At 40.2% G+C, this 15,981-nt stretch overlaps 1 protein-coding gene across 1 annotated transcript in view; it reads left to right on the forward strand.

The window, feature by feature from the left end:
• The window catches only part of LARP4B (La ribonucleoprotein 4B), a 59,794-nt gene that overhangs the window by 13,136 nt on the left and 30,677 nt on the right, over positions 1–15,981 (forward strand). Inside the window, exon 2 of the mRNA XM_068404518.1 lies at positions 5,773–5,907. Within this exon, the coding sequence (XP_068260619.1) occupies positions 5,827–5,907 (81 nt within the window). The 5' untranslated portion in view covers positions 5,773–5,826. The remainder of the gene's footprint in view (positions 1–5,772; positions 5,908–15,981) is intronic.

Consider the following 15,981-nt stretch of genomic DNA (forward strand, 5'->3'; position numbering starts at 1 on the left):
CAACCGTCTGATTAAAATTGCGAGCTCCAGTTTGTATCACTGCTCATAATGCTAAGACAGAGAGGGAAACATGCAGCCTTTCAGGATTAGGATTTGTCAGTTTTTCTGGATGATGCTCTGTAAATTTAAATATCCTGTATCTGAGGTAGCAGCTTTACCTGGACTGAGAATGTAATTAACTCTTGACATATTACATATACCTTGGGTATTTAAAACACTTGTGACAGTAATAAAGAAAGGTAAACTGTCTAAACAGGAGTTAATGTATTAAATCAATAGCATGCTTTTGGAAGAGGCATCTGTTATTTCTCATATCAACTATGTGATGTATTCAGCAGGTGCTAAAACTTTTTTCAAAGCTGAAGTCAGTGGTAGCTCTGATTACTACTGCTGTGGTGTCGTGATCCTCTGGATACATAAGGGTGTGAAAGATGGTGAGAAAGTATGTTATCTCTGACAGTAGAAAGAGGGTTTCTGGCCTGCAACTGGAAGTTTGTTATGAGGCTTAAGTTAAGCAGTGCACCTCTGTTTTGAAAACATTTTAGGCTTTCTCATGTTACTGGAAGTGTATTTCTGTATTAGCCTTGTGAAATGTTTATCTTAATCTGTGTTTAAAGTTTCAAAAATGTTTGCTTAGGAAGAGTTCTGCACAAAGCCAAACTCAAATCTATTTTTGTTTTTGCTTGCTGGAAAAGCAGTGAAAAGATCTTTTATTCTAGTGAGCTTTTTTTGTTTTATAGTGTTGCTGTTTGCAGTGTGAAAGTTAGTTGTCAGCACTTGCATTTGTAAATCTCTTTTTAAGGGCTGATTACTCTGGGCTGAAAGTTGGCAGGCAAGATCTCAGCCCTAGAGCATTGTTTGGGGTTTTGCATGTTTTTAAATAACAGATCTATCTGACTGGTTTGACTGAGAGAACGCGTGCTGCTACTCATCCTCTTGTAACTCTAGACAGCAAAACAGACTCCATAAAAGCACGCTTTGAATATGAATTAGAAAAATTAGAGACTATTTCTAATGACAGCAGAGGCGGGAGAATCACAGGCTACACTCCAGGGAGGTTTTTGGGGGATTGGCAGGGTCAGTAGTTGTTTTCGTTGGCTATATAACAATCGAGTAGATGCCTCTTCCGAGCGGTTTGCAAGGTTGTGGTGTATGTGGATGCAGTGTGTATAAATGTCTTCAGACAGTTGAACATTAACTCTGCCAGTGCTATAAGATACCTAAACCTGAACTAAAATGCAGTTTGAACGTTAGCCTGCAGTTGGCACCACAATAATATACACGTGTGGCTTTTGGATGAGAGCAGTCCAGGCTCTGCTTGGCTTGGCACCCAGACAAGCGTGGTCATGGGGTTGTGTGCACTTACCTATATAGTCATCCCCTGAACTATTGCTGGTTTGTATCTCGTATCTTCTGAAATGATGGAATTTTTATGACAAGATGCATTTGAAAATATTTGCCAGTAAAGAACCATGTTGTCAACTTCGGGGCGGGGGGGGGCAAGCAAAAACTAAAAAATACCACTCTATTTGTGAAGGTGGTTATGGATGTTGCAGAGGGAAACCGGTAGGCTGAACTGCATGCTACCTGTGTCGCTCGGCCAGGTAGTCTCAGTCCCTCCTGACAATATTCTTGTAACTCCTCAGATTAATCACTGCTGATCAGGTGCCCACAGGGACAGACCTGTACAAGTATGAGCAAAGAGTTACTGCCCCCATTGTCTTTGTTCTAATGAGAAAACAGCTGTATTAAGGTGCTTTTCCCCTTCCTGTTGCGATTACTAGTTTAGCAGACTGAGCAGTGTGTTACAGTTTTGGGGACAGTAAGGACTTCATGGTTGAATATTGTGCAATTTCTAAAGAAACGTGGTTTTACCTGTATTTTTAATTCTAGGGGATAAGTGTCTTGCCTACTTAGAAACGAAGTTTGAGCTGCTTTGATAAGCTTCAGTAAAATCCAGGCAGATTCTCTTGGATTAGGTAGTTCTGAAAATAAGTATTTGCATGTCTCCAGAGTAACTTTGCTCTTGACATAATATATCTGAAGTTGTTGAACTTGACTAATTATTCTGTGATGACCAAATGACAAGCCAGTAGGAAAACTAAAGATTTACTATACACATTTACAGAATTTATATATAATATTACAAAATTATAATTGTGTACTTCTAAATCAATTCATAAATGCAGGCCATTCTGTAGAGTATGTGACTAGACATAATTTATGGAAGACATGGATTTTTTTTGCGAATCTGCTTGCTATAGACTAGAAATATTATTTAAAAGCTTATTTAAGAGGTTGTGTGCCTCTGAAGGTTTTTCTGGTGGGTTTGGGGTTTTTTTAGTAACTGGAATGAAAAAAAATTGCAGTCTACTTCTGACAGCTCAATGTTTTGCCATAGGTATTGTTGTCTGTATCCCAAACGGGTCTGCCAGCTTGCATTTTTCTCTTGAATGTCTCTTACTTATTGCAGCAGTGTGTGTTTATGCAAAGATATGGTTTACCAATTGACAGTTCAGTGTATCTGTTAAAGTGGTAGGCAAGTTAACTCTTCAGTGGGATGATAATTTTTATTGCTGCATTAAAATGCTACATTAAACTTGCTCGCTAATTTGACTATTAAACTAGCATCAAAAGAGGATAAACTATCCATCCTGAACTGTAGTTTCTAGTATTACCGCATATTGATTGTGGTTCCTGTAAATAAGCTTGTGTATGAAGATACGTATCAATACTAATGAAAAACATGCTAAAACACATCCTGTGAAGAGCCTTTATCATTTTGTGGTTTTTGTTTCTCTCCCTGAAGTAACACTGCCTTTTCCACAAACACTGTATTCTCTGACATAATAGTCATGGAAGCCTGCAGTCATATGAGTTTTATGCTTTAAGAGACTGGTTAAGTGGCAGCTCTGCGGTGGAAGAGTTGGTGGCACTAACTTTCCAGAATAGCCCTGCACGCGAAGTCATTTTGAGGTATATCACAACAGATCGGATTTTGCAGCAGAGCACTCGATGTCCTGGGGACTTGTAGCAGTGTGACATAAGCAAAGAAAATTGCAAAGGGGGCTCCTTCTGCGTTTGGGGTGTTTTCATATGGCTTACCCATTTGCAGAAAGGCAAAGCTGATCGTTGTTAAAAGCATGGGACTTAGAAGGCAGGTTGAATATCCTCTTTGATCAGATTATAAAAGTATCTCACTTGTTTTGAGAGCCATTTTTATCCTTAATGATCAAAATGCAACTTAAATATATGTTTGTCATTGTAGTTATTAAGAATAATTTGTTCACAAGGTGAGTGGGTTTAGTGTGGTGTGTATCACAACAAATCTGTGTAACTAATGAGAATATGATTATTAGTCTGAGTAATCCAAACAAAGTTACCTAGAGCTTCAATCTAGACCTAGCCTGTGGTAAGTGTCTTGTGTAATCTCATCTAAAGGACTTCTGAAAAGCAGTAGAATGATGTGCTGCTCTGATTGCTGGTGGCTTGCCCAAGAAATTTGAAGTTGCAGTGTGCACATTGCAGTCATGTGTTATCTATCCAGTTGGCTAACAACTTGTCTACCTTCAGCCAAAATTAATGATTTAGCTGAATATTTTGTGCTTGATGACCAGTCAGCAAATGCTTTAAAGGACATATGTGTAGTGGAACTTTACTCATTTGTTAGACTCACATGATCTTAGCTGTTTTCCTTCCACAATCCATAGATTTACAAAGTACTGGTACTAACACTACATACCAGAGGATGGAAGAGATTGCAGCATGACGGGACAGGCTGATCCTAGAAGGGAATGGAAATGTGTGAGATAAGCAGGTGACATAGGGGGATGCAAAGAAGTACCTTGGCATTGATTTGGGGATCAAAATGCTGAGTAGATAACATAATTGCTGACTGAAATGCATTTGTCTTTCTGCAAAATAGACTTTAGCTTGTGAATCTGGACTAATGTGCGTGCTCAAGGTTAGTATGAACAGCAGTGGAGATTATACACAGCGAACACAAAATGTATAAGAAGTCTTGTGCTTTTTTTTTTTTAGAAAAATATTAACCCAAAATTTTAAAAGGTTAAAACCAATTCCTTTAAAGAATATTAACAGAATCATTCTCCAAGCAGCTTAGACACCTTCCCCAGTGTTAATGTGCATACAGCTTCCTGTGCGTGGGTTTGAGCAGCACAGTCTAGCTATTTAATACTTGCTCTTGAAACATCGCTTTCATCCCAAGGATGATTTTTTGTTATTCTATGAAATACAAACATCCTGAATGAATCCCAGACTTTCTGCCAGGTAGACTCTGTGTATGTTCATGTGTGTGTAACACTGTATGTGAGGGGCAGTATAGTTCTTTATTTCTTGTGTGTGTTTTTTTTGTCTGTGTCATTTCTCCATTACTTAAATAGTTTCTATTCCAAGATGAGAGGCAGTGTGTTAGGAAAAAAAACTTCCAGGAATATAACAGTGACACAGTGCATGTGTTTCTTTCAAAAACATGTTTTTCGTGCTGACTTTACATCAATAGCATGAAGCGATAAACAACTGTTCGTCTAAGCTGAATATTTCGTCCTGTCAGGAATGTCAGTATATTTGTTCTTCAACTGTGCGCAAAACATCTTATCTTCTGCATAATCCCATAATAGATGCTTGAATTAGTTCGTAGGTGAGTGTCACAATTTGATTTGAAAATTTTGGAATGTATTCAGTCAGTTGTATGAAAGGCTTTTGCTTTTGTCCATTTCAAAATATAGTATAGAGGAGATTCCATAGAAGGCCATAATGCCATAGACTGAACGAAACACTCTTTAACTCCAGTCTTTTGGAGTCAAAATACCCTAAAAGGAGCTTATGCTGCTAAAGAATGGAATCATACCTTTACACTCCATGTGCTGCATAATCCTTACTTTTTTTAAGGAGATTGTAGAGAATCTCGTCCTGAAGTTTGGTGTCACCAACTTGAAGGCAATAAATTTCTTTCATACATTGTTACAGATGCAGTACTGGAATTTCTGCGTGAATAAGTAACTCAAAAGCATATTACAGCTTGCTCATAGTCCTTTTAGACAAGTAAAATTAAAAAATTACCCTGATTTTGCACCCCAGTATTTACTTTCTGAGACTTCGTGCTTTAAATTAGCTTTTCCTGGTTTTTAAAGACCAGGGTTTTTTTTTAAATAACAATATTAAATAATACCATCAAATTTCAAAGCAAAGTCACTGTCAGACTTTCAACTCTACTCAGTTTTCTACTTGTCTAATCAAATAAAATAACATTTTAGGATGATGGAGCAGAACAACTTGTTGAGCGTTATTAATCTAGCAGAACTGTTGTAACATGCTTCTTAAAATTTGCAAAGGTTAAGTGACTGTCAGAGTAGTTGTAGAAGACAAAGGTTGGTTTGTGACTAAACGCTTCTTAGTAAGTTAAGTAAGTCTACCAGGTGGTATGGAGAAGTCATGGTTTGAAAAGCAATCTGAATAATTAAGGTGAGAATCAAGTGAAACTTTCCCAGTGGAATTTCCCTGCTCGGTGCTGTGGCAGGTGTTCATATGCTCTCCCAAGGCAGCCAGTGACTGGGACCTGAGCACATCTGCGAGATCGCTTTATCCTCGCCTTCTGCCATAACGTTTTCTCTGAACATGTAATCCTGACCGTGTTGTGTGGAAGTTCTTTGGACCTTTGGTCTGAATCAGCATGGTATGTCTGGAATGGCTGTGAGTTCTCAGGAATTTCAACAACCACTTACAGAATCTTTTGTTTTCCTATTTCCGCAGTTTACAAAGGTGACCAGTAAAGTTCTCTCTGAGCAGCCAAAAAGCAGACAGCTCATGACTTCTGATCAGGACACTAAAGTTGTGGCTGAACCGCAGGTGCAGCAAGTACAAGAAGTTAAAGACGGTTCTCATCTAGTAAGTATTACAATTACATATTGCACTGGTAGAAGTGTTGCATCAAACAGGTGTTTTTTTTTTTTAGTATGCCTTAATCAAAATTGTATCTCAGAACATTTTAGAAGACAGTTGGCTGATAGCTTTGCAACATAAAATGCTAGAACAGAGTTACTGAAGATGGCTAATTCTCCATACCGACTAGGAGTCTCAACTTAACTTTTCTTCAGCCCTACAGAGGTTTTAAATAAACTGCAAGTTACAACAGTTTGCACTCATTTAAGGTACAGGGCTTTTTAGGCTGTGCAGGAATTGTATTATCAATCTTGAGTTAGGTTCTAGTTCTCACATTAACATGTGAGGAAAATGCGGGAAATGCACTTGGCATGTGTCTGTAAGTGGAAAAAAAGCACAAACCCATAGGAATAGGAAATTGCATTCTGTAACAGGAATTTTGCTCAGTCAGTTCTACCAAATGGCACGTGCTGCTGCTTCTGTGCTACTGTGCAGGATCCAGTGAGCTGCTTTACGGGATGCTTTTGGCAGATCATGCAGCAGATAGTACTGTGTGTATATATGTTGCAGTAAAAGTTACATACGTCTTCAAGAAGACTGAATACTTGGTTTATGTGTAAACTCTACTCATAATGTTATATTTTCATCTTTGATCATTAACTGTATATTTGGAGGAATGTTTCCTCTTGGGACATCTTGAAAAGTTTGGTTTCACTGTATGTTCTGCCCAGGCAGTTAGCCTGTGCTATGCTACGCAGCAGATGCTTGCTGCTTCAACTTACCTTGCAGCAAGCACTAAGGAGCATTTTGAAAAACAATCTAAACTTGTTCTTTTCTTCACTAAGCAAACTGGTGTGTTTTTTGTTTGTTTGTTCCCCCCTTCCTCCTTCTTTTTCATTCTGGGTTCTCTTCTGCTCTGTTTTACCTTTCTCAGATGTGAATTTTGTCTATTTGACAGTACAGGAAAAGGTTAAAGCCACTTTTGTGCCATACTTTTGAAAGTTGAGCTTCTGTGATTTTTTAAAAAATTTTTTTTCCCTGTACTCAGGGTGGTAATTGCAAGAAATCGGAGTGTAAGCTTGAGTTAGAGGCTCTTGCAGATTTGCTTTAAAAGGTTGAAACTGTCAGTGCACTTTCAACAGGTTCATTGGTATTAAAGGTGGTTTGATTAGTCTTCACATTGATGCTAGTTCTTTTAATTTGGCATACTAGAATTTTTATAAAGCTACGTGTAAACTTGGATCTAAATCTTAATTTCTGTTCTTTCGTACTTATTTGGAGAACGAGAGTAACCATTTCTTTCAATTTCAGAATATCTGTCTGCTCTTTTCCTTAGTAGAGGAGACTAATGTCATTTTAGATATATTGGAATGCATCCATACTGCTATAATGGAGCATTTCAAATCACTAATTCATTTGAGATTAAAGCTTTTCCTTTGCTGAATATTTTATTCCAAAAAGGTGAGACCTGTAGCTTATTAAGCTTTTCAAAGTTACACTTCTATCATACTCATGCACAGCATCAGAAGGTCATTTTGTTGTATGAGAGTCATTGCTAATATATGCTCTTAAAAGTGTTGTTTTCAAGATATTCCCTTCCATGATGGCATGTTTGCATGACTATATTTTGCCAGTGCTTCAGGACTTCACTTCCATGTTTTTGGAACAAGGCTATAGTTTGAGAAAAATTTCGTGGTGTGCAGGAAGAAGTAAGCAACTAAAACCATAAAGACACTTTCATCTTTCTAAAAAAGTGAGAGGAAGGAGAAAAAACTTCTGGAGTCCTGACTTGATTGCATTTAGCAAGTACATGCTTCAGGTTAACTGAAAACCACCTGCTATTTCTTGTGTGTCTTAATTATTTTGATATCAGAGGGCTAGATTACATGAAGGTATAGATTCATGTCTGTGGTGCTCCCTACTTCAGTGTGTATTTGATATGGGAGCACACTGCCATGGTATCTAGTGAGATTTCTAGGATTCTGTTTTTATAGACTTAAAAGAAATTTGCTGAATTACTTTCCCTAGCTATTTTGGCTATGCTGTTCTGCTAGGATCTGGTGATACCTAGTACGAGTGCATTTGTGGCAGTTCAGGAGGAAAGTTGTAGAATTTCTACTGGAAATTTTGATACACCTCTGTAGATCCTGGAAAAGTAACTCCTTGTATACTAGTCTTAATTCTGAAGTGATTATATAAAGGTTTTTTGCTATATTTTTAAATATTAACAATAAATAAATTTTCCAAATTATGTCTTTAGTCAGTCTGTGTTCTTTGGCGGGAACAAAACTTAACACAGAATCTACTGTTAGTAATGTTGAACAGATAGTCAATAGTGACTGAGTTAAAACGAAAGTTTTGATGTTGTGATGGAACCCTTCAGAAATCACTTTCCAGGGTTGCTTATGTTAGTGATACAGAGGTCACTTGTTTACTAACAGTTTTCAAAGGCTTAACCTCATGGTGAGGTAGCTATAAAACTATATGCTATTTAATGCCTAATGTAGATTGACTGCAAGCCTAGTATGGTTCATTTCCAACAACAGCTCCTCTTTAATTTGGCTTATTTTAGTAGTATTTAACAGCAGAATTTCAGTAGTTTTGCATGCAAGTTGATTGAAGGGAACTGGCCACTTGAGGATCACAGAATCACAGAATGGTTGGGTTGGAAGGGAGCTCTGGAGATCTAGTCCAACCCCCTGCCAAAGCAGGTTCACCTAGAGCACATTGCACAGGGTCGTGTCCAGGCAAATTTTGAATATCTCAGAATCATAGAATGGTTTGGGTTGGAAGGGACCGTAAAGATCGTCTAGTTCCAACCCCACTGCTACAGGCAGGGACACCTTCCACTAGACCAGGTTGCCCAAAACCTCATCCAATCTGGCCTTAAGCACTGCCAGGGAGGGGGCATCCACAGCTTCTGTGGGCAGCCTGTGCCAGTGTCTCACCACCCTCACAGGAAAGAATTTCTTCCTAATATCTAATCTAAATCTACCTTCTTGCAGTTTAAAACCATTATCCCTTGTCCTATCACTACATACCCTTGTAAAAAGTCCCTCTCCCACTTTCCTGTAGGCCCCCTTCAGGTACTGGAAGGCTGCTAGAAGGTCTCCTTGGAGCCTTCTTTTCTCCAGGCTGAACAACCCCAATTCCCTCAGCCTGTCTTCATAGGAGAGGTGCTCCAGCCCTCTGATCATCTTTGTGGCCCTCCTCTGGACTCACTCCAACAGCTCCATGATGTTCTTATGTTGGGGGCCCCAGAGCTGGACGCAGTACTGCAGGTGGGGTCTTACGAGAGTGGGGTAGAGGGGCAGAATCACCTCCCTCGACCTGGTGGCCACGCTGCTTTTGATGCAGCCCAGGATACGGTTGGCCACCTGGGCTGCAAGCGCATATTGCCAGCTCATGTTGAGCTTCTCGTCAACCATTACCCCCAAGTCCTTTCCCTCAGGGCTGCTCTCAATCCATTCTCCTCCCAGCCTGTATTTATGCTTGGGATTGCCCTGACCCACATGCAGGACCTTGCACTTGTCCTTGTTGAACTTCATGCAGTTCGCACAGGCCCAGCTCTCAAGCCTGTCAAGGTCCCTCTGGATGGCATCCCTTTCCTCCAGCGTGAGGACCGCACCGCACAGCTTCATGTCATCAGCAGACTTGCTGAGGGCGCACTCCATCCCACTGAGAGAAGGAGATTCCACAGCCTCCCTGGGCAGCCGGTTCCAGTGATCTGTCACCCTCAAAGTAAAGAAGTTTCTTCTCATATTCAGATGGAACTCCCCATGTTTCAGTTTGTGCCCATTGCCGCTTGTCCTGTTGCTGGGCACCACTGAGAAGAGTCTGGCCCCATCTTCTTGACACCCGTCCCTAAGGTATTTGTAAGCTTTGATAAGATCCCCCCTCAGTCTTCTCTTCTCCAGGCTAAACAGACCCAGCTCCCTCAGCCTCTCCTCGTGAGAGAGATGCTCCAGTCCTCTGATCATCTTTGTAGCCCTGCGCTGGACTCTCTCCAGTAATTCCTTGTCTTTCTTGAACTGGGGGGGGGCACAGAACTGGACACAGTACTCCAGGTGTGGCCTCACTAGGGCAGTGTAGAGAGGGAGGATAACTTCCCTTGACCTGCTGGCCACACTCATCCTAATGCACCCCAGGATACCATTTGCCTTCTTGGCCACGAGGGCACATGTTGGCTAGTGGTGAACTTCTCCACCAGAACTCCTGGATCCTTCTCTGCAGAGCTGCTTTCCAGCAGGCCAACCCCCAGCCTGTACTGGTGCATGGGGTTATTCCTCCCTAGGTGCAGGACCTGACACTTGCCTTTGTTGAACTTCATTAGGTTCCTCTCCGCCCAGCTCTCCAGCCTGTCCAGGTCTTGCTGAATGGCAATGCAGCCTTCTGGTGTATCGGCCACACCTCCCAGTTTTGTGCCATCAGCAGACTGCTGAGTGTACACTCAGTCCCTTCATCCAGATCATTGATGAATAAGTTAAGACTGGACCCAGTACTGACCCCTGGGGAACACCGCTAGCTACAGTCTTCCAACTAGACTATGCGCCGCTGACCACAACCCTCTGAGTTCTGCCATTCAGTCAGTTCTCAATTCACCTCACTGTCCACTCATCTAACCCACACTTCCTGAGCTTTCCTATGAGGATGTTGTGGGAGACTGTGTCAAAAGCCTTACTGAAGTCAAGGTAGACAACATCCACTGCTCTCCCCTCATCTACCCAGCTGGTCATATCATCATGGCAGGCCATCATATTGGTCAAGCATGATTTTCCTTTGGTGAATCCATGCTGACTATTCCTGATAACCGTCTTTTCCTCCACATGCTTAGAGATGGCATCCAGGATGAGCTGTTCCATCACCTTTGCAGGGATGGAGGTGAGGCTGACCAGCCTGTAGTTTCCTGGGTCCTCCTTCTTGCCCTTTTTGAAGACTGGAGTGACATTGTCCTTCCTTCCAGTCACACACAGACTGGTTAAGGGTTGGACGGGACCTCTGGAGATTATCTAGTCCAACCCCCTGCCAAAGCAGGTTCACCTAGAGCATGTTACGCAGCGTTGTGTCCAGGCGGGTCTTGAATATCTCCAGAGGAGACTCCTCAGGCACCTCTTCTGTTCTTCATGACCTTTCAAGGATGATGGAAAGTGGCTTGGCAATGACATCTGCCAGTTCCTTCAGCACTTGTGGGTGCATCCCATCAGGGCCCATGGATCTGTGGGTGTCCAGTTTGTCTAAATGATCTCTAACTTGATCCTCCTCAACCAAGGGAAAGTCTTCCTTTCTCTGGACTTTCTCTTGTACCACCAGGACCCGGGATTCCTGAGGGCCAGCCTTAGCAGTAAGGACTGAGGCAGAGAAGGCATTCAGTAACTCCGCCTCATCTGTGTCCTCTGTCACCAGGTCACCCTTCTCATTCAGCAGCAGGCCCACATTTTCCCTAGTCTTCCTTTTGCTGCTGATGTACTTGAAGAAGCCCTTTTTATGAGGATCCTTGTAAATTGCTTGTTACTAATAGCTTACACTTACAAATTGGAGGTAGATAATTTAGAGGATACTAGCAAATTCTTAGCTTTGATAAATTTGGGAGTTAAATATGCCAGTATTTCTGGCCTTTTTTTTAACCTAGAGGTGGGCTTTGTCACTTCAGGTGACATCTGTCACTGGATTTTTTTTTTTTTTGTATCCTGATTGAAAATTAGTCTTTCTGAAAAAGCCCTTGTCAGACTGGACCCAGGAAAGTCAGTGTTTAGGAAACGTTTCACTCCCTTTCGACTCACTTCTCTGTTTCCTTTTTGATCATTAACACTTTGCTGCTAGAAATTCGAGGTTACTCTCTGAGGGAAGAGACCAATACCCAAATCCCATGGTGGAGGTAGTTTTTGTGACCTGTGTCTGCCAGACAGGACTTAGTAACCTTTAGTGCTAAAGGGGAGGTCTTTTTCCTTGCTCATTGATCCTTAACTCTTCCCTGCCATGCCCACGTTTGAATATGTGGCCTCTCAGAGCAGTTTCCAAGGACCAAAGAACTTTCTTTCCTTGATTGGCTGAATCAAAGACCTGATCTGGGAATCTGAAATTAACTTTAGAAGGCTTTCTTGTCATCAAGTGTCAACAGGTTCTGCAAATGTCTGTATGTTCCAGTGGAGGATATCGCCACGGGGCCATTTAAACTTGCTGTCTGATTGCGATAGGAGCATCGCCCATTCTTTCCCATGTTCAATAATTATCAGGTGCTGCCATGGGCTTCTGTTAATGGGAATTCAAACCAGTGTGGTGTGTTGTTTTTTGTCAGTGCTTATACGTACTGTAAATACAAGTTCAATCATATTGTTGGTTCTAAGCACAAGAAAAATGGCTAGCAAGTCAGAAAACTTAAGATGGGACTTAATTGTACTTCTAAAATGTTTTTCTTAAAAGGTAATGTGGAAGGATGTCTTGGGCTTAGAGCTGCTAGGTTATATTGTTCAAAAATCCTTCTGCAACCCATTCAAGAATAAGCCTCATAGAATAAAAAGGAACTGAGGAAATTAGATTTACTAGTTTAATATAGGACCCTGTGTAACAATTTAGTGAAAATTCAGTACAGCATATAATCCTCAGATCATTTGACAATACACAGTATTACATACAGTATGTGCCAATTAAGGAGTGAAGTAGCAGTTTGTATAACATGTAGGTGATATTAAATAATTCAAGATATCATGAATAGCTTTAAACAAGAGATGGGAGGATTAGACCTTAAACTGAACATGTATGGTATCAGCATCATGAAGGATCAATACTGGTCAGTGTTTGCTCTTTCCGTCGCATTATTGTGGATTTAGACCATAAGAAAAGTGCTGAATAGTTCTGCACCTGTAGATGACTTATAATGCTAATGTTTAATTGCTTTAATGTGTAAAATGTGTATTTAAACTCTCAACAGTCCATTTAACCTTGATATATCGGAGGGAAAGTTAAGCAATTTGACCAGCTGTTTCCGAAAACCTACGGTAGTGATGTTGCGACGTCTGTTGTGATGCTGCTCTGCTCTTTTCCCTTAACTGGTGATGGGCATGACACCAGGTATGGCCCGGGAGTGCAGGATAGTCCCTGTTTCTTCAGGTCTAGTTACGATTGCATGACTTTATTATACGAAAAGGATAAATGAAGTTAGATGGCAGAAGGTTGTAAGGACTGTTTTAACTTCTGTTATTCTAAGTTTAAAGCTAGACTATATTTTAAAACTTAGGTCTATAAGACTATATATGGAATAAAGTCTTATTCCTTGACAAGGAATAGGTACATGTAGAAATGAAAGTAGATGCGTAGGTATACTCCTGTTAATAAGCATGTTGACTTCTTGCCTTCTGCGTAGGTGTGTGCAGGACACAGGACTAAAATACTTATTAAAAAAAATTGTTCAGGTTATGAAAGTGCTGCTTCAGAGCAGCTTCATTTCATGGAGAGGGAAAACCTATGTAGGCTTTGAGTAGATAAGAAATATACCAGAGCCAAAATATATATGTAAAAAAACCAAACAAAACCAAAACCAAACCAAAACAAAAAAAAAAACCACAAACAAAAAAAACCAAAACCCACCCCCCAGCTGAGCTGGGCACTGAAGTGGCAGAGCACAAATTCTGTTCAAGTGCTTTTCAAGTCGGGTGGTGGTGTTTAGCTTAGGCAGAAGGGTTTTAAGACTTATTGAGTCTTGGAAGTTAAACAACCAACCTCAGGTGATGTAGAATAACAGTGTGGTATTTTCTGCTTAAATTTATGTTGCTGGCTTTTTTTTAATGGTGATTCTACAATAAACAGTATTGAGAAATGTGACTTAATGAATGCGCACTATCAGTGCCTAAAAATAGAAATTATCCCTGGAACTTTTAGATAAAACCAAAGGAATAAGTACAAAATGTGCCTTTGCACATAAGGAGAAGGGTATGGGAAAACTGGAAGAAGTTTCTGCTTGCCTGAACTGCTTCACCCATTTTTTCTCCATTAGTTGATAGCAGAAGTGCTTGTTAAGGCACTGGAAAAGTGGACTTTGCCCTGGTCTGTCTCTTAAAGGCACTTGGTTCCTCTCTAGAAAGCACGTAGTTAGTAATGGTTAAGTTACAGAGCGAAAAATCTTGCTATTTGTTTACCTGACAGGAGAGTTTTGTGAATAGTTGTGAACTTTGCAAGTATTACTGTGACTGTACGCTGACATTAAAAACAGTTTGATTGTTTGCTCGTGGCATTTCTTCAAAAAAACTATTATAAGTAACTCCCTCCCCCTTTCCCTGTTCTTGGTTCCAGGGAATGCTAAAGAGAGGAGTGACTTGGCATAGTTTTAAGTCTGGATTCAAGCGTGTTGAATAATTTTGTCCCATGGGAGAATTAAAAAAAATGCAGCAGATGGCAGCAATGATGCATCAGAGTTCATGTCCTTAAGAACTATGTATCTGCAGGCACTTTGAGGCTTCACATATTGGATAAGCTGGGGGCAGGCAGGACAGTCGTCTTCTTTTCTTACTTTGCAGTTTCAAAGCAGACTTGCTGTGGGGGGGATGTATTCCCTAGCCAATTCAGCGATCTTTTTTACAGTCAGAGGATTAGTGGTGAATAGGAGGTTTCCACTGAAAGTTAGCCAATATGGTTCTTTCACATATACAGATGTGAGTCTGCCTATGGCATTTAAATTTATATGGCATTTAAATATATGGTAACCTGTGTTTAAGAATCTAAAGCACATTATTTTTTTTATAATTCATTTGTCTTGTGAGCAGAATACTTGTCTGGGGAGAAGAAGCTACACTGGCAGCTGTTACAGCTTTGCACTTTGTGTTACACAGAGTATTTACAAAAAGAAGCAGGGTAAGAAATTACTCAAATATTCAAATACCTTGCAAAAGCTTCAGAGAAGAGAATAGAAGCATTTCACACTGTATAAGGAAGGGAGATTCACCTCTAGTCTGTTTTATGCTGATAAATGTGAACCCTACTACTGTTACTGGAGGACTGCTTCATGGTGACTGCAGTGCAGACTAAAGTGAAACGTATGAATTTCTAGAGTGCTTCTGCATTTGCTCAGTACTACCTTGTACTTGCAAGTTATTATCATAAGATTGTGAACAGTTTGGGGTTTTTTTTATATTTGTGGGAATTTTTTTTTTCTGTGAACAGCAAGAGGGTTTTTTTAAATATTCTCTTCTACCTGATTTTAATCCATCCTGGTTCTGCTTACTGTGGTTCAGTGCAGCATCATTTTTTTCTGAATCTCCAGGTGACAACAGGGAAAAAAAAAAATCTTGCTTCTCTTTTAGTTCATTACTCTGAACAGATGGGAATTTAGTTTACCAAATAGATATGAATGAGTAAAAGAAGAACTGATGCTTAATTTACTTCTATGTTGATAGTAGTAGATTTTCTGTCAGAAGTAAAGTAGGCGAAGGAGATTGAAAGGGAAAAAGTGTTTATGGGCTTCTCTGGTAAAGATGGATTTTTTTTTTTTTTTTTTACTTGAAATTTTTGAAACAAAGCAGAAATCCTGCAGTGTGGCAGTGATGGGGACCATATAGACAACATACTGAATTATGTCCGAAGCCTTATGTAGGCTATGTGACTTGCCATGAAAGCAGCTGTAAAATAAGTCACAATCATGCCAAAAAAAAAAAAAAAAAGTAATAATAGTGGAACATTAGAGCATGGATCTCTGTGTGTTGAGCAGCTTTTACCCTGCAAGTACAGTTTACAGTAGAAATTAAAATAGATTTCTTTCTAGTTAGTTGAAAGGCAACTGCTTTAATTAGCCTTAGTACCCTTGTGTACTGCTGTATGGATACAATGAAGGCAAGTTGCCAGGCTAACTTAAAACTCTAGTTTAAAATACATCTTGATTAAACTTGCCATAAGGTGCACAACCAATTGAAAAATAGCACTCAGTTCAACGTACAGCTGAAAGAACATTTGAAATAGAGTTTAAGGATCTGTCTTGTCTTACTTTCGTCTGTGTTTTCAGTATCTTTTAAGTAACAGAGTGGTGCTGTAGTGGTGCAGTCAGGAAGCTCTCTGAAGGATGGGGTCCAAATTTGAAATAATAGCAATGGATTT

The sequence above is a fragment of the Nyctibius grandis genome, chromosome 7 (assembly GCF_013368605.1).
Source record: "Nyctibius grandis isolate bNycGra1 chromosome 7, bNycGra1.pri, whole genome shotgun sequence".
NCBI classification, from domain to species: Eukaryota; Metazoa; Chordata; class Aves; order Nyctibiiformes; family Nyctibiidae; genus Nyctibius; species Nyctibius grandis.